A 23,611-nucleotide genomic window follows, 5' to 3' on the forward strand; every position below is an offset into this window, starting at 1 on the left:
CTGACTCTCTCCCCTCCTTGCCCCCCCTTGCTCCTGCTTTCTGGGAGCTGATTTAAAAAAAAAAAAAAAAGGAACAAGCCAAACAAGCTACAAGCCAAAAACTAGCCAACAAGCCAATTAAGCCAAAAACAAGCCCAATTTCTGCATTTTTTGTGTGGGTTTGGCATGTCTCTGTCCAGCAGTTAATGATCTCTCCCCCACCTTTCCACAGTTTTGCTAAAATGCATTCTGCTCCAGTAGCTGTCAGGTGACACTATTTTTTAAGATACAGTAGCATTCAGTGCAGTTCAGAGTTCTCTGGGTTTAAATTTAATGCTCAGGCGAATGAGAGGCTAATAGTACTGGTTAGACAGGTACGTTTAGAGTATATGGACACACAGGAATTTTTCCTGACTCTCCCATTGCTGCAAAAATTATTTAGTTATAACAGTGTGGGATTATTTAAAGTTATTGCACCTGATTCTTCACTGCTTTGCTTCTTGAGTGAAATAGGTAGAATCTTATATTTGTGCAAATCTTACACTTGGGCACAGGAAGCAATTTACACTCACTGTGCAGTGCAGTAAACAACTACACAAGGTGCAAGACAATGAAGAATCGGACTTACAAATTCCAAATGGATCAATAATAGCTGAGTCTGTATTACAAAATAAGCATAAAATGCCAAGCTTGTTTAGCCAGAGGTATGTTTCTCAAATGAAGTCCTTGTGGAGCACAATCATATTATGTGGAATTTGGGCAGTCAAATGTGGAGCAAATGCTAAGTAATTCACCACAGAATTCAGCTGAGACTGGACAGTCAGAAAGTATTGGTAAACAAAACTTAGATATACAATACATGTAAAAATCATAATGAAGCCATTTCTCTAATATGAGTGAATTCCAGAACATCATTTAGTGTACTGGATATTATTATACTGTTGCAATAACAATGGTCCTATGATACCAGCATTCCTGCGTTTGACAATTATTTAAACTGAGATATTGTCCCTGTTGAGGTCATTCAGTTACAGTGAAGAGGAACTGAACACTAATGAACCTTTCTGTCTGTAATGTGGTGTCAGACAGACCAAGTCTACATTTTTTAATTGTCAGTCTGCTCTTTTACTGACACTGGTTTTGCTCTGTTTAGATTTCAGAGTCCTACTATAGCTGTTATCTGCTGCTCCTTGATAAAACTCTGCAGAATAAGAGGAAATATTATTGCGTTTTGGGGGGAGAGGGAGATCCTGTTTCCTATTTGAGATCTGAGAAATGGTTTCCAGCATTAAGATCCTTGAACTATTTTCTTTGTGGAAACTAGACCACCATAATGAGTACCTTCTGTGCAAATTTAATATTAGTTCTACACCTAAGGTCAAACAAAAGTTAATGACCATTTGCACACCAGAGATGTGAAATCAACCTTACATTTCACGGCTTTGTCATTTTAAAACAAACAAAAGGCTGGAGTAATTTATATTTAAATTGATTTAAATTACAAACCATAAATATTAAGAGCACCTTAGAACACTGTTTGGGAGGAACTATGATCATTGTTATCAGTGCAGTAGTTCAATCCACAATTTACAAACACATTTATCCTATCTGGTGCCTGCTGAGCATTCCTAGATACAAAGTTATCAAATGATGCTCTAAGCAGGATTCTTTCTTTCTTTAATAATTTTTATGTATCTCTTTGTTTTTTTAATTAGCTGATTTACTCAGCTGATTGCACAGCTGTCTGGGCAGCACTTTCCCAAGGGCCTGCCGACTGTTTCAGAGATATGTCTGGTACTTGGCAGAAGGAAATTGACTACAGTAATTTGCATATGTACATGCATAAATAGCAGGGAAGAGTGAAGAGGCTTAAAGGCAATTTCAGTATTGTTTCTGAAAAGAACCATGTTAACCATGAGTTTTCCAAGCTGCATATTTACAATAACTCCTGGGAATAGATCACAGATTTACTGTGAATGAAGAAGTGGCCAAATTCTGTTTTCAAGAGGTTTTTTTCCTCTGGGATTATGACAGTATCTTGTATTACAGCTTCTTGGGTTGTCATGGTGTTCAGCCATTATTTATTTATTTATTTATTTTCTTCATATCTATATGTACGACTGGGAAGATAGATGCATGAGGGGGCTTGGACTGGATGAGATCAGTCCCAACATCTGAGTGCTGCAAAAGGTTAAATTCACCTTTGCTCCTCTTCTTCCCCCATATTTTCTCTTCCTCCGCCCTAGTCTGTCACCAAGCATGGCTCACCTAGACTGGAAGATCTGGCCTTTAGTTCCCAAAATAATGTCAATATGGACTGCTCATTATCCCCGTCTGGAATATTAATATTCATCAGCAGCCATTATAATATAGTCAGCTCATTCACAGTTGCCATAGCAACCAAGCCACTCTAGAGCTCAGTTATCCCCTCCACAAATGCCTGGGGTAAATTAGATGGGCCTTGCAGCATACCCAAAGATTAACAAGCAATATTGCAATCATGAGTCAGGCCTCAAAAAATCATGAAATTGTCTTAGAAATCATGAGATTTCTAAAAATAAATGTGGGTTCTGATTTTTGAGTCTCTAGAGTGCACTTACGTTACATTTTTAAGCTTTTCTCTGCAAACATGAGGGCTAGAAATTTTTTGTTTCTTTTTTATAATGAAAGATGAGAGATCCCCATCATTGCTTGTCTCCAGGAGCTGAGGATTTAAGAAAAATGCCAAATATTCTGAGATGTATAGCATCAGTGATGGCAGTTGCATGTAAACATTTAAATAATTAGCCATCAAAGTTAATACCCTACTAAGCCAAATGGAGGAAATTCATACCTCTCCTGGTGTTATTGTTCCAGCTGGCTGGCTGCTGAATCAGTATGACGATATTGCATTGGTTTGTGTTGTGAAGGTTATCTTTGCAACCCAGAAGGGAACTGGTTGCAATTAGAAACTTCTTTTATTAAAAAAGAAAGCAAGCTGGGTTGCTGCACAATACAGCCACACCTCTGGGAAGAGCTGAATGCCCTGGGTTCCATGGATTGCTCCACACATGCGGATTTCCACGGTTCTTTCCACTCTGTACATGGAAAGATGATTATGCCCAATAAAGAGTTGCCACTGTTTAAATAAAACTGATGATTAAAAATGAAAGTGTATATATTTTTTTTCTGTGCTTGTCTATCCATCCTTCCATCCCTTCCATCCTTTATTATCTGTGTGTTTTAAAATTAAATACCGCTAACTCTACTTGATATCTGGAATTGTGCATATCATCCACCCCTTTCCCAGTTGCTTAAATCTTCCAGTGTGTTCTGTCTACTTTTGCACTGCTTTGATAATACAAGCAACCGTACTTCCAGTTCATCCTACCATTAGAGGATTCCCCTGCCATTGGAGGTTTCCTCAAGTGGTGTAGCAGCTCCTGGACTGTGTCCCTTCGTGGCTGCTGGTGGAGACTGTGTCTTGGGCCAGGGTATGTCTATGCCCCAGTAATCTCTAGCTGTGTATGGCTAGTTTAAATTAGAGCAATCTCAAGGCTGTTCCAGCTCATGCTTTGGGTCTAGCCTTGTGCGAATTGGCTCCAGGATCAAGGGAAAGGAAAGGTGACTTAAAGCCATTTTTCTCCCAACAGTGAAATAACAGTCTGGAAACCAGATAGTCTGGAGTGCTGAGAAGCTGTGATAATATGTACTAATTAATGACCAAATGGTAACTCTGAGTTGCTATGTCATGTGCACAAATGTTTCATATTAAAAATTCACATGCATGTTATGACTCATGCAGAATAGTGTTTTTTATGAATATCTATTTTTTAAAAGGGGGCAGCTCTGACATTTTAAAATTTGGTTTCCGCCAAAGCTGTAGTCCATATTAATTTCAGTTTTAAAAGCAGTAAAACACCTAACTTATATTTTTACGCCTTTACAGTGAGGGCAGCCATCTATGTGAACCCGATCCATTAAGATGTTAGCGTGACCCATGAAACCCTCAGTGCCAGGCAGCAAGGGGTTTACAAGAATATCCTGATTCTAGTATGTACATTCTGATTCATCTAAGAATGTCATGTCAGGTCTTAAATGGAAGCCAGGATCACACTGGTCATTAACAAGATTGTGAAATGTATGTACAGATACTATGCAAGGAATTATGTTTATGTATGCGTACTGAAAATATGCGCTAAAGTCTGTATCAAGAAAGAGATGACAAATAGGTTTTCTGTCATATAAAAAATTTTTTTTCGCCCCTCTCTGTTGGCATGTAAGTTAAGAATTTTAAGCCAACATAATGGAGAGTCATTTACATATGAAGTTAACACTGGGATGTGAAATCAACAGGGAGGCAGCATACCAGAGAATAACCCCCCAGGGGATTATCCTGACTCCAGGTATGGACAATGAACTTTGGGGTATGTAAGAAAGAGGCAAGGAAGACGCCCTTTTATCTTGAGCCTGTGAAATAAATGAGTAGTGCATTTACTTTCATGGAAATGGGATCACAATCAGCCTTAGTTGAAAATGCTGCAAAAGGCTTTGGGTGAGATAAACTTCATTACATAGGAGGCTAGCATAATAGTTTAATCTCCCTAGAAAGCATGTTATGGTTTTATTTTGTATGTAACCCTTCGTTTCCATTATCCTTGCTCACTATTTCTTGAATCTTTGATAATAAACTTGTTATAAATATATCTCAGTGCTGTGCTATTAAGCTAGAGGCTGATCCAGAATTGAATCCTACAAGGTGGCTTGTACACTGATCCCTTGGGGCAGCAGACCTCATATTTCTGAGAGTCTTCAGTGGATAAGGGGCTAGATACTACAGGGGAATACTTTAAAGGGACTCGAGGACTCGAGTGCATCTATTGTTAATCTGCATGGCAAGGGTAAGGCCTGGTGTAGCTTAGGGGAAAATGCTTGGGTGGATCACAGGCTGATGGTGTCAGGGAGCTGACACCCAGTTAAGCACAAGCACAAGCAAATCTCTCTCAACTGGAAGTTGTGGTGGGAGGTAACAAGGTGACTCACTGTCCTGGGTACCATCACAGTTAGTACCCAGCAGCTCTTGCTGACAATTTTGGAAGGACAGAAGATACTAAGTCATGCTCCTTATGGAGTAACCCATCTGCTTTCAGGTCCAAATTTTTAAAATTGTCCTCTGAAATTGTGGCTGCAAGTTTTTGTGCTCAGCCATCAATGTGTAAGGAACCCACATTTGTGCATGCCCACAGTCATTGGAATGCACAGATCAGGTAGTTAGATATCTAACAGTTTGCACTTGCAAAAAGAAGATTTTTGCATGCACAGAACTTGGAAGCCTGGAAGAATCTGGTTTGATATCAGCTGAAAATTTGATCCTCAGCTGCCAGCCATTCACAACTGAGATTCTTGTAATGGTCCAATGTATCAAACTTTTAACCAAAGTGAAACAGAAGGAACAACAGAAATTAGGGAGCACTAGCGGTGTTGTTGGCAGACAGGATGCCTTATCCTCTCTTAGGGAATATCTTTGTTGGAATATAGGGACAGGCATTGTTGGGGAAAAAAAATTCAGGGTAGTTTTAGTTTTGCAAACCTTACTGGCCAGAGTTTTGCTTTTGAAAAATTAAGGAGACAAGATAGCTGATGTAATGTCTTTTATTGGACCAACTTCCATTGGTGAGAGGCAACAGAAGTTCGTCCAATAAAAGATATTATTTCACCCATCTTGTCTCTCTCCAATATCCTGGGTCAGACACATCTACAACAACTCTGCATACAACATTTTGAAAAATTAAGGGCAGTTTAAATGCCGCTTCAAGTAGATCTAAACTGCCAATGTTTGTATGTCTGGGGGGAGAAAACGGAGTGTGGGGACAGATGGGACAGGTTGACTGAGATCAGGAGTGGCAGAAGCTTCCTAAAAAAGTGGGAGGGGGGGCCACTGGTGCCAGAACTATGGCCCCGCCCTCAGGCCACCCCTTCTCCCTGAGTCCCTGCCCTCGTGCTGCCCCTTCTCCCCACCCTTGTGCTGCCCCACCTCTTCCCAAGACCCCACCTGCTCCTCTCCGCTCCCTCTCTCTCTCCCCCCACCCCATCGCTTGCTGTTACAGCCCATAAAAAGTGGGAGGGCATAGCCCTCCCATTTTTAAAAGTGATGTGGCCATGGCCTCCTGCCCCCACCCCCATTCTGGAGCCCTTGTCTAAGATAAATGATTCTTGCTTTGGCTCATCTCTAACCTACAATACATGTTACAGCAATTGTGTTTTGAAGTCTGTAGAAAGAAAAAATAGCAACCTATTACTTTTCCTAATGCCTCTGGCCAAAAATCAAACGGTTAATTGAAAAAAATAAACAAAAAACAAACCAGAAAATCCCTTCTGGGTTGATATTTTATATGCCAAGTTTCATCCCAGAACTGATTTCTCTGGATGATTGGTAGACTCTTGGAAGACAGGGATTTAAAATGGAAGTGCTGACCCAACATTAATTTCAGCCATATGAATGATACATGATTATTGTGCATCTAAGTGTATATTCCATTAAGGTTAAAGTAAGTTATTTCTCTCTAAAACAGCCAAAAGAAATTAAGTAACCCTTATTTAGCAAGAATGATAATCCCCTTTGCATGTAAATACCCATGGTCTCTCCTAGAAGAATTCTCTACTCCCACTATTAGAAAGATCCCTGCCGTAGTCCACAGGGGAGTAAGGAAATTAAATCAAGCCATGGCCTGGTAACCATTAAAGTCAACATTCTGAACTCCTTAAACTAATTTGCAAATAGCCACTTTTGAACTGCACTTTAGCAAGCTAATGCTCATTTAACATCTTCACTTTTTCATTCACAGTGACCTTTCCTGTAGGTTAAAAGAAAGGAAAAGCTGTAGGTAGAAAGGGATTGTTACTGTACATTCGTTTGTGGGTTTTTCCTACCTCTAGTTGCAAACCTTTGATATTGTTTGTGTAGCAATCAGATATGTATAGATTTAATAAACAGTGCTGCTTCATTCTTCATCCTTCATTCTTACTACTATTTTATAAGAGAGCTTTTCCTCTGGTCTGGACTACATGTATTGTGAAGAGAGAAGCACAGTTTATACTGGCATAGAAGTAAGTGCTTGGCCCGGTTCCAGAATTTGCAGATTTTTACGTACATGTCACACTTCAGGAACTGTCCCAGAATCAACATTTGCTTGGGAAGCATTTTCCCATCCCACTCTTACTCTCTGATCACTTTTGCTGCAGCTGAATTTTCAATGTCAAAGCTTTTTATTTATTTATTTTTACGTAAAGTTAATGAAAGGGGGAAATTATTGCCTAATTTTTTTCATTTTATGACTGAAATTCAGCTACATAAACAAAAGCCCATTAGGGTACCAGCCTATACCATTATACAGCCATATATTTGTTTTATGTGTTTGAGTTCAAGGGGATGTTCATGAGTTCTTATATCAGCATGGAAGCACTGTGTGTCTGTGTGCTCTTCTTTCCTGAGTGTGTGAGAACTAATTTGTACACATAGAATTTTCTGAGTTATACAGTGATATTTCTAAGAGACTGATCTTGCTTTTTAAAAATGTTTATAGGTGGAATATGCAGTAACTTTTTCATGCACAAATCATGATGAAGCTGTGGTTAAAGGTTGATAAACCCTCCAATTATACACTTTGATGTTGAGGTGTTTGTAAGAGTGATTGAAAAAAAAATATGTTCACCTGTGGGTCAGAGGTGTGATTTGTGACTGATGTAGCTATGGCTGGCAGAAGTCCCTAGTTTAGATGCAGTTATACCAACAAAACTGTGCGTTTACCAGTATAGCTTGGTTTGCTCGTGGAGTGGGAGGTAGTTTCTGGTACAAAGTGCAGTTTTGTCCATATAAGCTGCATGCACACTAGGTGTGCTTTGCAAGTATGGTATATACCAGATGTACTCCATTACTAGTAAAGGTCTACATTCAGAGCAAAGGTCTGAATAACTCTGTGTAAAGACAGGCCCGAAGGCCAAGTCTACACTAAAAAGTTAGGTCGGCCCAGCTACGTCACCCATGGGTGTGATAAATCCACATCTGTGAGTGATGTAGCTAAGTAGACCTAACCCCCAGTGTAGACAGTGCTAGGTCAATGGTAAAATTCTTCCATCGGTCTAGCTACTGCCTCTCGGGGAGGTGGATTAACTACAGCGGGACAGGAGAACCTCTCTGCCATTGTTGCGGTGAGTGTCTGACACTCTACAGTGGCAAAGCTGCAGCTGTGCTGTGGTAGCAGTTTAAGTATAGGCATATCCTTGAGTTAAATACAGTAAAAGCTGTTTTATCCAGCATGTTGAGGGACTGGGGGGGGGGGGGGTGCCAGTAAGTGAAAAATGCTGGTTAACTAAGAGGGAGGGAGTTTGGGTGTGGGAGGGAGCTTGGGGTGCCGAATCCGGGGGGGCATTCACCTCAGGCAGCTCCCCACAAGAGGTGATTTGTCATGGCTGCTGCTAGGTGGAGGCGTGGCAAGCAGCTCTGCACGCTGCCCCCGGCCCGGTCCGAGCGCTGACTCCGCAGCTCCCATTGGCCAGGAACTGCATTCAACACATTCAACCTAGTAAATTTGGTTTTGCTTAAATCAAAAATATTGGCTTGCAGCTTTGTTCTGGCACAATTTACTGGTGTTGAACAGTGTTAATTGAGCTAAAACTAGTGGAAAATAACTTTCAAAATGCTCATCTCTGCAACCATTATTTCTGTGATGATTTTGATGAAAATACCAAGGTAAAAGATTGAGATTATTTTGTTACATAGAACTTTCCAAAAGGTGAGGTGAGGGATATGTCTGCTTACTTCATTCTGTCAAAATTGACCATCATCAATCTAATGAAAGCAAAGGCATTAACTTTTTAATGTTGTTCTTTATGAATCACCAAGCCTTAAGTTTTATTTCTTAGAAAATATTCTTATTTCCTTAAAACCCACCATTTTGTCCAAAACAACTTAATATTATTTATTATTATGAATAATTAGTACTTTTCATATAAATTTTACAGGCTAGAAAAAGTAAGAGACAGAGTGATTTGTCCAAGATCTCTCTGAGTTAATGAGAAAGCTAGGATTACAACCCTGCTCTCCTGACTTTTCCTGTTCCTTCTAACCTGGATCATGATACTGTGTATATCATTGTGATTTAAACTTGCCTGATTTCAGTACTCTCCGTTTTTGTTTTAGCAGTTCATCAAAATGAAGAAAACAGCAACCAGGAAACAAAAGGGCCAGAAGACTTCAAATATGCTTCTGATGCACAGGTAAATATATAAGAATAATATATTTGAGGGGTTTTTTCAGACCAATAAGTTGAAGATTCCCCTCTTTTGGGCCTTCAGCACTGGAACATAGACTTCCGCTTATGTTCTAAGTAGGTAATCTGTATGAGACCAAAACTATGCTAGATTTTGCCTCCCATAGTTATTTACACTAGACTGATCACATTGGGAATGAAACTTGTGATCTTGAAGTTGGAAAGATGTTCTTAGATAGCATCTCAATTCTGACTTTCTACATAAAAAATACCCTGTATCCCTCATTTTATTTTCAAATTGGATTTGTTTTTAAGTGGTACATGCATGTGGCATCCTGATGGAATTTTAGTAACTGTAAGTAGATGTGGATTCTGAAGACCCTTTTTATTGACTATCTTTGAGGTTTTAAACCCTCGAACACTCAAAATACTATATGTAAACATAGCTAAGTTATTAAGATCTACGTTGACTTATTTCTCCCAGCCTTGTCTTTCTGTCTGTCTTTTTTTCTCCCCTTCTAGCCCTAAGCTTAAGGGGTGTTAGGGATCATAGAGATCTGCTAATATACCCAGATCATCTTTTTCTTTTTAATATCATCTAATTTCCCCAAATTACCATCCTTTCTCCTCCTCCTCCACCCATATCTTGCAGTTTTATTAGATCTCCTCTCTTACCCTGACTGCCAAACTCCTACTAAAGGGCCAAAAAGCTCAGACTCAAGGGGTACGTCTACACAGCAAAGACAAACCTGCCGCACCAAGTTTCAGAGCCTGGATCAATTGACTTGGCCTTGTGGGGCTTAGGCTGCAGGACTAAAATTAACAATGTAGACATTCTCATTAGGTCTGGAGTTCAGGCTCTTGAAACCTTTCTGGGAGGGAGGGTCTTGGTGCCTAGGCACAGCCCAAGTAAGATAATTTACACTGCAATTTTTAGATCAGCAGCCGGAGCCCCAGGAGCCCAAGTCAACTGGATATGCGCTCTGAGACTTGGTGCCATGGGTTTTTCATTGCAGTGTAGACATATCCCAGAAGACCTTTCTGCACTAGTTCATAATCTGAAATCCATGTGTCTGTCTATTAGAGATGGCATTTCTAGAGTTCCCATCACAATAGCAGATGAGCTCCAAATACTAAAAGTAGATGGGCTAAGCATTATTTTTTAAAGGAAATTTTAAATTCTTCAAAAATGTTCAGTGTTCCAATATGTCCACTATAGCGTGGAATTCCATAGCATGCATGTCTGTTACCCTGTTCTTTTATTCTTAATTCAAATCTGTGAGAGAAGGAGGCTGGGCAGCTTAAAGCTAAAGAGTATATTAGAGAGCAAGGGAAAAGACCCAGGGTGAAATTCTGGCACCAAAACTTCAGCGTCAGTGTGCATCTCTGTGTATTTCTGTCTGATTCTGCTTGGTTATCAGAATTAATTTATATGAATGTTCATTCAAGTTTTTAACCAAGATTTCGAAAACAAAAAAGTCATTATGCATGCTAAGAGCTAATAAACAGCAAGCTAATAAGATTACATGAAGAGATTATAAAAAAAAAATAATAATTTAATGGCAGTATATACAATTATTCAGTTCACCCAGTTTATGCTTGAGTGCAAACCTACTTCCAAGTTTGACAAACATTGTAAAGCATGTTTACAATTAAACAAATGATTGGTGTACAATAAGTGTGGTAATAATAGAGCTTGTGGATAGTCTTTGAAGAGCAGACATTGCTATTACTCTTATTTAGGCACTTATGCAGTTATTTAAGCTTTAAGCACTTGTAGTCCCTTTTAGTTCAGTGGGACTACACATTTTGCATATTACTCCATAAGCAGAAATGTTTGCTGGAGTTGGGCATAGGCTTCTTAGGCTAGGTCTACACTACCCGCCTGAATCGGCGGGTAGAAATCGATCTCTCGGGGATCGAATTATCGCGTCTTGTCGGGACGTGACAATCGATCCCCGAATCGACGCTCTTACTCACCAGCGGAGGTGGGAGTAAGCGCCGTCGACGGGGAGCCGCGGAGGTTGATTTTGCCGCCGTCCTCACAGCGGGGTAAGTCGGCTCTGATACGTCGAATTCAGCTACGCTATTCGCGTAGCTGAATTTGCGTATCTTAAATCGACCCCCCCCTGTAGTGAAGACCTGCCCTTAGTCTGCAGGTTGACAACGTTGAAAACTGTAATAATGGTGTTGTTTGTAGGAGAGATGTAAAGAGTCAGTGATTGTAATGCAAAATTCAGAAGTACGGTAATTGGGGGTGAGGGGAGCTGATTCTGCTCCTGTGGTGGTGTACATCAGGAGTAATTCCAGTGAAGTCTATGAAGTTACACTGCACTGATGTAAGAGTGAGGAGGATCATGCCCTGTGATTTTTAAAATTGAATGTGATGAAAATGATATGCCTTCCTATCCACCTAGAAATCTCCTATTTCACCTTCATCTCATGTCTATCTTATTAATTTCAGTGTTATTGCTTTTCACTAGGGAATATTTTCCAGGGTACATTTTGGAACAAATATTGTAGAGTCAACATCTTTGCTTTTCAAACCACAGTAGTGACTAATTGATTTTCCTTTTGTATGAGGAGGGACAGTGAAATCTCTTGTGCTATTTTGAAAATTAAATACACACCTTTAATTATAATAATTTTGTGCCATGAATAGCATTGAGCTTAATATAAAGCTTAAATTCTTTTGATATTAATTAAACTAAAATCAGGTACAACTCACACCTATGCAATTTGCATGCAAGTAAATTGTGGGTGCAAATCTCAGTGCTTGCACCTCTAGCTACCTGTTAGTTAGAGGAGCAAGTATCAAGATTTGCACCCAGAGGCTTTTTTTTGTAGGTACAAAATGCAGGTGCAAATTTCACTTGCAGATAGGAAGGCTGGCCTCTAGCCCTTTTGCTTAGCAGCATTAAACATATTGTTTGAAAATTAAATTTATATTGACAAGTGAAAATGACCAGGAACATTAAAATCTTTTATTCCGTTCTCATAACCGGCTTTCAGAAGCTATCAGAATAATTTAATTAGTTGACCTAGATGGATTCTTACATTAATTATCAGAAAAATTATTTCAACGTACTATAGAAAGTCGGAATAATTGGAGAAATCACAATGACAAATGGGGGTTTTGAACCTTCTGTTTTAATTATGAAAAAAATATTTAGCCCTTTATATTATAGCTGGCATTAATTACACCAGTCAAATTAAGGCTGAATTTTAAAACATTGTCTACTTCCAACATGGATTATGCCTCAGCTTCCCTGGAAGATTTTTAATGTTTTTTCTTTTTTTCTGAAACCACAGTAAAATACATTTTATTGTGTTTGCCTTTCTACTTTAAATAAAAGAACAATAATTCATGCGCTATCCATTATTTCCTTTTGGTCATTATTTGGAACTGGACCATGTAATCCTATGAAATTGCTTATGTGAACAAAGACTGCTTCTGTGGCAAAGGTAACGAGATCAGGTAACAAGATCAGGTTCTAATCTCACTATGCTCAAACATGTAGGAAGGCGGTAATTATTCTATTTTATTCCATTGAGAAAAGGTGGGAAATTTGGCAAGTTTTCTTCTTCCAAGATGCTCTTTTCACTTGAACATCGTGGGACTAATTGTCCCTTCAGACAGGAATTTTGACTTCAGTGGGAATTACATACATATATCAGAGGGCAAAATTGGGCACACTGATTGTGAATTAAACTCTTTCTTTATTTGGATAATTTAAAGTCTTTGTTTATCTTTAATGTTGAAGTGTTCATACTGTGTACGTGTGCGAGTGTTAATGTCTGTTTTATTTATGACGTGTTTTTCATATGGTCTAAACATATTTACGGAGCAGAAACCATGCTAGCAATTAACAAATTGTGTGAATGTCCGTTAAGGGATCAGTGCCAGCACTAGGCATAAGGAGACTAAACAATTGCTTAGGGCCCTGAGCAGCTCAAGGGGGCCCCACTATTCGCTTTTTTTAGTATGTGTTAGTTCCTGCTTAAGGCCCCTAGTGGGCTAGCACCGCCTTTGTAAGGGATTAATTAAAAAAGGAGTAATCCTCCCTGCCTCCTAATTACCCTCTCAATTTTTATTTATTTATTTATTTTGTTAATAAGTCCCGAAGGCTTGCATCATGTGCTGAAGGTCAAAAAACATTTGTTGACTCATTGAGGGGGCATTACATTTATATTGTGTCCTTCACTAAAAATGTCCTGCCTCAATCCATAGACATTTTAAATATCGGGACTTTTATCTTGGGCCCCTTCGGTGATCTCAGTTGTTGGAATGGAACATAAAAAGGGTGGGAAGACTGCCTTTAAGGTAGTCCGGTTCAAACGTTACATGGCTTTATAGGTCATTTTTTAATTGTACCTAGGTTGAAAGGCAATGTGGACTATGGAGCATAGGTGTCATGCACTCTGCTAGAATCACTACTAAGTAAGGGGTCAGACACGCATTGCATTAGCTGTAATCTCCAAGTGGTCCAGCCATAATGTATTACAGTCATCTAAACTGCAGATGGGAAAGGCATGAACGTGCTGGTGAGAGCACTTCCAAGATGAAGGGTCAAAGTCGTATTGACAAAAGCAGATAAAAAAGCACTCTTGTCTACTGCTTCTACTTTATCAAAAACACCGCCATGAAATCAGTAGGAAGCCTAGACTGTGCACCTTATCAAAAGTAAGGGTGGATTTTGGATCTAGACTGTTCAGTGGTACCAGATGACAGAACAAGGAGTAATGGTCTCAAGTTGCAGTGGGGAAGGTTTAGGTTGGATATTAGGAAAAACTTTTTCACTAGGAGGGTGGTGAAGCACTGGAATGGGTTACCTAGGGAGGTGGTGGAATCTCCTTCCTTAGAGGTTTTTAAGGTCAGGCTTGACAAAGCCCTGGCTGGGATGATTTAGTTGGGAATTGGTCCTGCTTTGAGCAGGGGGTTGGACTAGATGACCTCCTGAGGTCCCTTCCAACCCTGATATTCTATGATTCTATGATTAAAGGGGTAGAGATGTTACCTCCACTGCTTCCTTCTGATGTTTCCCCCAGCTGAACAATGTAACTTCCATCTTGTCTGGACTGAGCTTCAGGCAGATAGCTGTCATCAAGGCCCTAATCTTGGCTACAAGCTGAAGCTATGAGACTGCATCATCTTTCTCAGATGAAGAGAGACATGTAGGTCAGAGTCATAAGCATATTGATGGCACTGCAAGCCTAGCTGCCTCGCTACCTTCTTTCAGAGGCCCCGCAAATATACTGCATAAAAGATGTGCTATTCTCCCGAATCCATTTTTAGAGTGGGGGCATGTCCTGTATTTGAAAGTGACCTCCAAGGATATTTAAAATCTTTTGCTTCTTTATGCCACATAAAAAGGCCTGAAGAGTGTTTAGTGTTTTTTTTTTAAAGGAGGTGGAGGGAGGGAGAGCCCTTTGGGCTGTTGCATCTTAAATGATGAATCTTTAACAAAGACATCATTTTTGTCCTAAATGTTCGTTAGGCATTTGAGTCAAATAGATGTTAACAAAACCACACAAAAATCAGATTTTTAAATATTCTGAATATAAATCTCTCCCTCTCTGTTCATCAGCTTTCAGTCTCTCTTGTTTCTTGTGATATTATAGTCTTCCTAGTTCTCCAATTGCCATAAAGATTAAGATAAATTCAGTTTACACACATGAGAAAGGACAGGGTGTGTGTGGATTTTCTGTGTTTAAACCCGTCCTTTCCCACCGCACATCCCTTTCAGGCTGCCTTTATACAATGTAAAAAGGGCACTAGCTCATTTTCCTTCCCTCCCTGCAACCTCCCGTCTTTGCACATCCCCTCCCTGAACTTTCCAAGGTTCATGCTGATATCCATCAGGAAACATCTGGGCTAATAATGGTCCTCCAGTGTCATCCAGCCAGGTCTCAATTACGCAAGTAAAGTCAGAGGCCCTGTGTGTGATCAAGTCATGGATGGTGATAGAACGTGATTGGCCACTGATTTTGCAGTAAGCAACACGTACCATAGAGGTACATGATAATAGATAATATTTTACAGTGAGGGCTCACGTGAGGTCTCAGGGTAGCCATGTGTTTGAAATGTCTGTGTGCAGAGTATGTCTATGCCTTCATCATTATTATTATTTATTATTTGTATTATCGTAGTGTCTAGGAGCCTTTATAATGGAGGAATTAATTTTGTGTAACTTATTTTAAATGCTATAGTTTACATACATGAAGAAGTGGCAGCATTTGAGAAATGGGAGGTGCTGCTATGTTATTTTTAGGAATGACTCTATTGCACTCCATCCTTTTTTTTCCAGGGCTGTTCCTGGCTAACTTTCCCATGAGTTTTTAACCTCGTGCTATGGTTCTCTTATGTAACAGGAAATAGGTTGACAGGAACAAACAAAATACAAGTATATCAGTCACACACAATAGCAGTTGATTTAGCTAGCCCTGCCTTCAATTGCCTAATGTAGATATAGTACACAGGGTAAATCAGCTGTGCCTGAGAACTTCTTGTGCTGTTTCCCAAGAAGCAACTATTTTATTCCAGTTCAGCAAAAGGCTCAGAATTACAGCGAACATGATAGAAAAGATGTGTTTATTGTAAAGTTAAAACTTGTGGCACTGTCATGTCCTGGGATTGTGGATTTAAATATTTATTTGCTCTTTCTCCAACCCTCAAGGCAGGGGTTTTGTGCAAGCTTCAGGAAAGAGATGACATTGGACGGATTGAACTAGTCCAGAAGCTGGCAAGGGAAAACTGTCAGTTTTTGCAGGTGGATAGAAAAGAACCAGAGAAGACAGAACAAGTAAGACATTTCTCATTTGTTTATTTAGAAGGGAAAGGAAAGATGTTTTCTACTTTGTTGTAAACTTAAAATTAAAAAAAAAAATTGATATTAGGTCCCACTGCACATTGAGCTACATCTGTTCTGTCGTGTCAAATGGGCCTCCTTCAAATTCACAAAATCAAAATGGAATAAGATTTGCATATTATTTATCATCATTATTTTATTAACATTAACAATAACTGATAAACCTTGCTAGCTTATGATAGGTATGAAGCAATTCTCCCTCAGGTAAGGGGAGTGATTTCAGAGTGTGTTTTCTCACAAAATGTTGGTCATTTTTGTGAAATGCTTTTCTTTTAAAGATATATTTCTCAGATTTTTTTTTTAAGGGATACATGCTTAAAGTACCATTACTTTTTTTTAAAGAACCTGAATGAAAATTATTCTGCTTCTATAATATTTTGGCAGAAAATATTAATGGGAACTTTCCAACATGAATTACAATTGCGTTTAAATAGTGAGTTTTTACAGTTTCTTTTTGTATTATTATTGTGTATTCAACCACAACTTACTTTGACTCAACTGAAGAAAATAGCAATCTGCTGCTCACTGCTTCTAAAATCATTTATTCAAATAATAACTATAGACTGAAAATGCATTAAAATACTAGCTGCTTTGCTGATAGCACAATGTAACCTTTTTATCCTTCTGATGCAGACTGTTTGTTTAGTTTTCATTTGATGGGAGATGCTGGTTTTGGTCACGTACTAATTTAAAACATCTAAAGAAGGAGGGGAAAAAAATGCAACCCTCTTGAGTCCTGAAATGCAATGTGCATGTCTCCCCCATTTTTATTTAGTCTGCAGTACAAAGAGACTTCTACTTAAGCAAAGAATGATTTTTCAGCTGACCCACGAGAAGTCAATCAACTCTAATGTAAGGGTTCCACAAAGCAAAAGGGAGAGATGAAATCTTACTTGAGAATCTGATTATGTTCTGTTCAATAGGCTATACGCTCCTGTCTCTTGCAGTTAAATATGTAATTATATCAATGGGCATACCTGAGGGAGGACAGTAATTAGCCAGGCTCAAATTGAACTGATCCTTGGTGGATCCACTAACTGTGGGCATCTGCAAAAATTTCCACATATCTTTAAACTGCATTAGCAAAACACAATTGAACATTTAGGAGCTTATGAAAGTCCAATTTTATAGTAGTAAAGGTTTATAATTGTGTTTTTAGGATTATGCAGCAAGAGTAGAGGTTTTAGGACCAGATACTTTTTGGTAATGATATTTCAGAACTTCAGTGGTATCTTGGCTGCTGATTTTGGCCATTCTACTGTCATATGCTCAGTTCTGTTGTCAACTGTCGTACTGGAGTCTGTGATTTCAGTGCACAGCAGAATATAATACAGTTCTAAAAGTGGAAAGGGGTGTAAATGCTCACTTTCTCTTAAGTCATTATTCTTTGAAAGTTTTTTGCATATTTTGCAGATACTGCCATACTTTAGCAGAGTGGCTGCTTCAGCTCATTGAGAGACAGCTGCCCTTATTCATGTTGAGTAGTACCACTCTCTGCAATTAGTTTTATTGGGCTAGATTGTGCCGTTAGAGCCCAGAGCAAGGGGTGGGGTGTGTAAACTGTATAATGGGAAGAATTGTGCCTCAGGGTATGTCTACATTGCAATAAAAACCCCACATTTGGCCTGTGCCAACTGACTTGGGCTCGTGGCCCCAGGGCTAAGAGGCTGTTTAATTATGGTATAGACATTCAGGCTCAGGCTGCAGCCTGACCTCTGGGACCCTCCCACATTGCAGGATCCTAGAGTCCAGCCTGAGCCTGAATGTCTACACCTCAATTAAACAGTCCCTTAACCTGAGCCCCACAAACCCGAGTCAATTGGCATGGGCCAGTCGTAGTATTTAATTGCAGTGTAGACATACCCTCAGAGACTTCCCTCCTGAAGCACAGTTCACCCCTTGCTCCAGCTCCAGGGATGTGAATTTGGTATCTTACTGCTGGCCTATATGAGCAGCTACTTATGACAACTGTGCTGCTGTGCTTGCTGGCATGTTAAGGGATGAAGTCAAGTCTGCGCCCATTCCCTGTCTAGGCACTCTGGCATGGGGAGTAAGTGGGTGGACAGTGTCCACTTGCTCCTTTGTGCCTAGACCTAAGGTCTAGGTAGCCCATGCAGAGGTGTAAGGGGCTTTCTCACTTCCCTTTGTAGGTATATAATCTAAGAAATCATTTAGCCAATTGGCTTTAGTGGAACTACTCACCAAGTAAGGGATTACTTAATGTGAGTAAGGATGATTAGAATCTAGCCCTAAGTAAGAGTACATTATAGAAACTTATAGCAAATGAACTGCCCAGATTCTGTTTTCATTTGAAATATTAAAGAAACAACATACATCAGGATCTGTTGTTCTTACAAAGCAGTGTGTATTAAATATACATCCAGGTGCATGTCATGTTGTTTAAAAACATAGATTTACTACTAAGCAACTACTTAGAAATACACCCTAATGGGTAACCTATATAGACAGTAAAGTTGAGGGAATTCAGTTTTCCCTTTAGCATTGTTCTCTGTGTTCTCAACAAGACACCAGTTTCCCCATAAGTATCACTGCACTGAATCTTCCATTAGCCTTCTCTCCTGCTGTGCTCAACTCTATCTTCATGGATGACCTGCCCTCCTGAAATGAAAAGTGTTCTGTCTATACCTGAAATGTATATACAGTCTTCCATGCGCCTCTTCCAACACTTTTTATTGCATTTCTTCAGCAGACAGTTAACTGTGATAGCCTGGCTGTAAATGTATCTTTAAGCAGAAATTGCACTGTTAGCAGAACTGTATGTTTTGATGGGGCTTTGACAGTGTAACTTTTTGAGTTTGTTCCTAAAGATTGTTTGTTGTGTTGCTGGAAGAAAAGATACTGTTTCTAAGAAGTTCTAACATCAAGGATTTTTCTCCTGGTGTGGAATGTTTAATCTGGATGGAATCCTCATTCATTATCCTATAGGAAGATACACAGACAAGAAAACTTTAATATAGTTAAGATTTTAAATATAGACCCCTCGTGTAAAAGGAACCTAACTAAAAGAGTAGTATTTTATATTTCACATAGAATAAATATTTAAAAGTCAGGAAATCTGGAGTGAAACTTTTATAGGCAACCTTAATTGTGACTCCATATTGCCAGCAATGATATATCTAATGGCGCTATCATAAGATTAAAAATTCCAGGGCTGTTTTAATATCATTGACAGCAAATGTTAAGGTAATATATCCTACATGTGTGCTGATTCTAATGTATCCTCTTCTGGGAAGGAGGAGGCCTCAGCTTATTTTAGTAACTCTGGTACCCAGTCAACTTTGGCTTCATTGTCTAGGGTGGTCAAGGTGATGTAAATCTGGTATGCATTTGGCGAGCAGGATCTATGATTCACATTTAAAAGGTGGGTGATATGGTAGGTATCATGGAGTTTTTGGTCTATCTACAAATGGTTGAACATGGGGTAGATTGGGCTCTCTGGCAAATAAGAGACTATTGTGTCTGGTAATGTTATGGCAGGTAAGATGTTAGAGACTATGATCTGTGGCCCACAATGAGAAGGTGAAGTGTGGAAGGCTTGGGGCTCTGGCCTGAACTAGTAAATATGAGATTGATATTTCTGGCCCATATCAAACAGGTGGCCAGGAGGAGGGGTATCGTGTGGTCAGCTGGGTATTTAGTCACTGGAAGGGACAGTGGAAGTCTGGAGCTCATATTGGAAACATGGGAACATAGTAAGGGGATTTTCACAGGGTGTGTGTGTGTGTGTGTGTGTGTGTGTGTAACCTCAAGTCTAAATTTCCACACTTGCATATGTTTAGTTATTTTAAACTATAACATTCTAATGAGGTTCTCTGTCTCTCCCCAGTCTTAACTCTCTTAATGAAACTTTCTGGTTGTGAATTTCCTTAGTTTGGAGTTTTTCACTGATGAATGACCATGATGACTTTATATTTTATGAAACATTGTTTATAAAATAGACTTAATGTAACAATATTTATAGTCCTAGAGATAAAAATGAAAAATAAGCAACAGATATTTCTGTCAAATTCCTGCTCATTAATGTGTTAGAATAAAAGATTTTATTAGTGAACTCCATGCAGCATGTGCTTTAGATTGCTTCAAAACTTTTTTTCCCCCTAACTAGGATAGAGTGAATTGTACTGATTAAATGTATGAAACAGTAGGAATAACTTCCTCCATGTCCTACCCCATGACCTCCAATGAAAAAGGTGTTTTGGAAAGTAAATGAATTAATAAGAAATTCCATAAAATCCAGAAAAATAGTTTTTTTGTTCGTTTCAAATGTAAGAAAAAGTGACCATCATTGTTGGTCTAAGAGGTATATGTGTACATCAATTAATATAGTTCAATAAGACCATTAAAATGCTTTCACACATGAATGAAACTTGCCAGTCCACTAAGTATTAATATTATAGAACAAACATTTATCCATTGGTATATGTTCCTTTGAAGAAAACGCTTCTACTACATGGAAATCTTGCTTTTCTGTGGATCTTTACTATTTTATCAGTTGCTTTGACAGAGAATAACTATGGAAGTCTTTATTGAACAGTTCAGCCATAAAAATGACACTGCTTTTTCAAATAGTTTACTTACCGTTGTCATCAATTATAAAATAGAATATAGATTCTTATACATAAAGCTACCATCTACCGCTTTTATGGTCTAGTGTCATTAGGCACATTTGGAAGAAATGTTTTGCACTAAAACATTATTCATGATATGTCTTAGAATTTTTAACAATTACATCATCTGAACAATGACTGTACTAAGGACAGGTTTTTTTGGTCAGCTTTAATCTGCTCAAATCTCTTTTTATAAAACATATTTCCAATATTTAATTTAAGCAAAATACTGAATTAATTAGCTGACATTTTTACATGTAGTCATCCTTAAGAGAGAACACAAGTCAATTGTATCATGTTATAAAGGCTGTGTATTATTTTAATGAAATAGAAAAAGTACTCAAGGTAATTGAAATGTTTTTATGGAAAAAATCTGGGAAAACTACTCATGTCATGTTAATAATTTCATGCAGTCTGGTCAACTGCATGTATGTTAATGCAAGTTAATATTAATGTTCACAGATAATACAGACAAAGTTCTCCAGTGTAAAAACAACGAGGAGTCCTTGTGGTGCCTTAGAAACTAACAAATTGATTTGGGCATAAGCTTTTGTGGGCTAAAACCCACTTCATGAGATGCATGGAGTGAAAAATACAGTAAGCAGTATATCTATTACAGCACATGAAAAGATGGAGTGTTCATACTAAATAAGAAATTTTACTTTCTATCAATGCTAAATATTTCCCCAAACTACCCAACCTGTCTTCTCAGGGTGAGACTATTTTAATATTAATGCAGAACCTAAAAAAAGGTATGAAAATGTTCTATAAATCCTCCTTCTATTCCCTTTAGAGAATAAATATATTGACCCTGGAGACAGATATTTGTTTTATTGTGTTAATCCCTGGGTATTGGCCAATTTAAGGAGGAAAAGTGTTTTTGAAAACATAGCTCCACAACAAATATTTACAGCTATTTTGTTAATTTACATGGAATTATCCTTAAAACTTTTAATCAGCATTTTCATTAATAAGACAGATAATTTGCTCACTGAAATGGGTTAGTGTTTTGGTTGAAGCCATGAAAGGATTGGCAAAAGAAGATTAACAATGTAGGGCCCCAGGTACTATAGATCACTTAATATTGGGGGATTTTTTTAAAGGAACTTCCAGACATGACATAATAGGATTGGTTCAGAATGCTCCCATCAGTCCAGCTGTCCACCTGCAAATGAACAAAAATGAATGTCAATACATGTCCAGAGGTGCAGTATCTGTTAGTGTAATGAAGCAGTGGCCTTGTGTTGATGTAGTATTGAATTGCCCTTTAGTAACCAGTAGACTGTTGGAAATTCAAATTTCAAAATAATGGCTTAGAATGACATCCAAATACAACCAGTGAACTTGATGTGTGCTTGTTTCAAAAAGTCACTTTGCAAAATAGAGAGAGTGTTACTGTGTCCACCCTGCTTGCAATGGATACATTAGGTGAATCAGGTGCAGATTAACCCATCACTGGGGCCTAGACAAAACCTCTTGTCTGCTGCTCCCCGTCCCCTATCCACGGCTTCCTGCTGCCCTTTTTTCAGCCAACTTCCTATGTGGGCCCTCGGTGCGCTTCCCTGTACTTCTAGCAGGTCTTGAGGCTGTCACAGAGCAAGTCCTGTGGGCAGAACAGAAGGAACACAGGCTGCTGGAAGCAGGGCAAGGCCAGGAAGGCCCTTGGGGCTGAGTTCTGCTGCAGGAACTAACCCATAGTAGTGGCAAGGAGCAGCAATACTGGCTGCCCCATTGCCCACTTAGGTTTTACCCTGATGCCTCTCCATCGGGGTGGGGAGGAGGAGGCCAAATTTGAGTGAGTGGTGTTGCGACCTCTTGCACGGGGTTGCAGCACCACTCAATTTGGGTTCCCCCATGAATTTGGCCCTGGGCTTATACCTGGGTTACCTATGCCTTAATCCAGACCTGAGGTGAGTTTAATTGCTGATTTATGATTTAGGAGTCCCATAATTAGTTCTGCCTTGTCCTCAGCTAATGCAGACACCTTGAATCGAATGGCACTAATTTATATATTTCAATTAAACCGTATTTGTGCCACCAAAGTTTTGCAGAAGAATAACCTATTACAACCTCTGCAAAATGCACAGTCAAAGGCTTGAAAGGTCCTAGTTTTTGTAAAAGTAAAACAGTCAAGAGGAGTAAAATTTGTGCTCACATGCTGTGCTATTTGCATAATGTAGGAACATGTGGAATTACAGGATACTAGGATGTACAACCTCTTCCTTTGAGTTATGTTGTATTCCCATAGTAGTTTCTTTCCTCCACATGTGTGATCTAATCTTAAAAAACTTTTACTAATTGCTGCTATTAGTAATTTATTCCATAATGTTTAACTACTTTGTATAGAAGGAAATTCCAAATAAATACTACTTGTGCTATTCCTTCTTTTTAATTAGTTTAGGTTGATGACTCATTGTTCTTGGATTTGACAATAGCTCATATAGCCTTGGGAGGACGGAGTGTTGTTTAGGGGTTAAAATATTAAACTGGGAGTCAGAACTGTTTAAGATACTACTTTGCAGAGGTACAGTGAATCTTACTGCAGTTGATGAATGTTTGCAAAGTGCTTTGAGATGCTTGGTTGGGAAAGACACAGTAGAAGTTTGCACCCTGAATGGAAGTGTGTTGGGAGGAATATACAGAAGAGAACCACTCACTTGAGAAGCTGAACAGAACTTATTGCAGTAAGAATGAAGCAGGCACAATAACTTCTCCTGCTCTTTCACTGCCCCAAGCAGGAGTCTTCCCTCTGTATAGAGCTCTTCTGAGCCTTGATTTGCCACTAAACCTCTTTGATTATTTATTTGTATTGTGGTGATGCCTGTGGGAGACCCAGTCATGGACCAGGACCTCATTGTGCTAGGTGCTGTACAAACAAAGAACAAAA

The 23,611-nt window shown here is 39.0% G+C and overlaps 1 protein-coding gene across 1 annotated transcript in view; it reads left to right on the forward strand.

Annotated features, from left to right (window-relative positions):
• RAPGEF5 (Rap guanine nucleotide exchange factor 5) overlaps positions 1 to 23,611 on the forward strand; it is a 257,733-nt gene that overhangs the window by 114,653 nt on the left and 119,469 nt on the right. Inside the window, exons 8-9 of the mRNA XM_065399415.1 lie at positions 9,158 to 9,234; positions 15,905 to 16,030. Of these exons, the coding sequence (XP_065255487.1) occupies positions 9,158 to 9,234; positions 15,905 to 16,030 (203 nt within the window). The remainder of the gene's footprint in view (positions 1 to 9,157; positions 9,235 to 15,904; positions 16,031 to 23,611) is intronic.

Source organism: Emys orbicularis, chromosome 2, assembly GCF_028017835.1.
Source record: "Emys orbicularis isolate rEmyOrb1 chromosome 2, rEmyOrb1.hap1, whole genome shotgun sequence".
Lineage (NCBI taxonomy): Eukaryota > Metazoa > Chordata > Testudines > Emydidae > Emys > Emys orbicularis.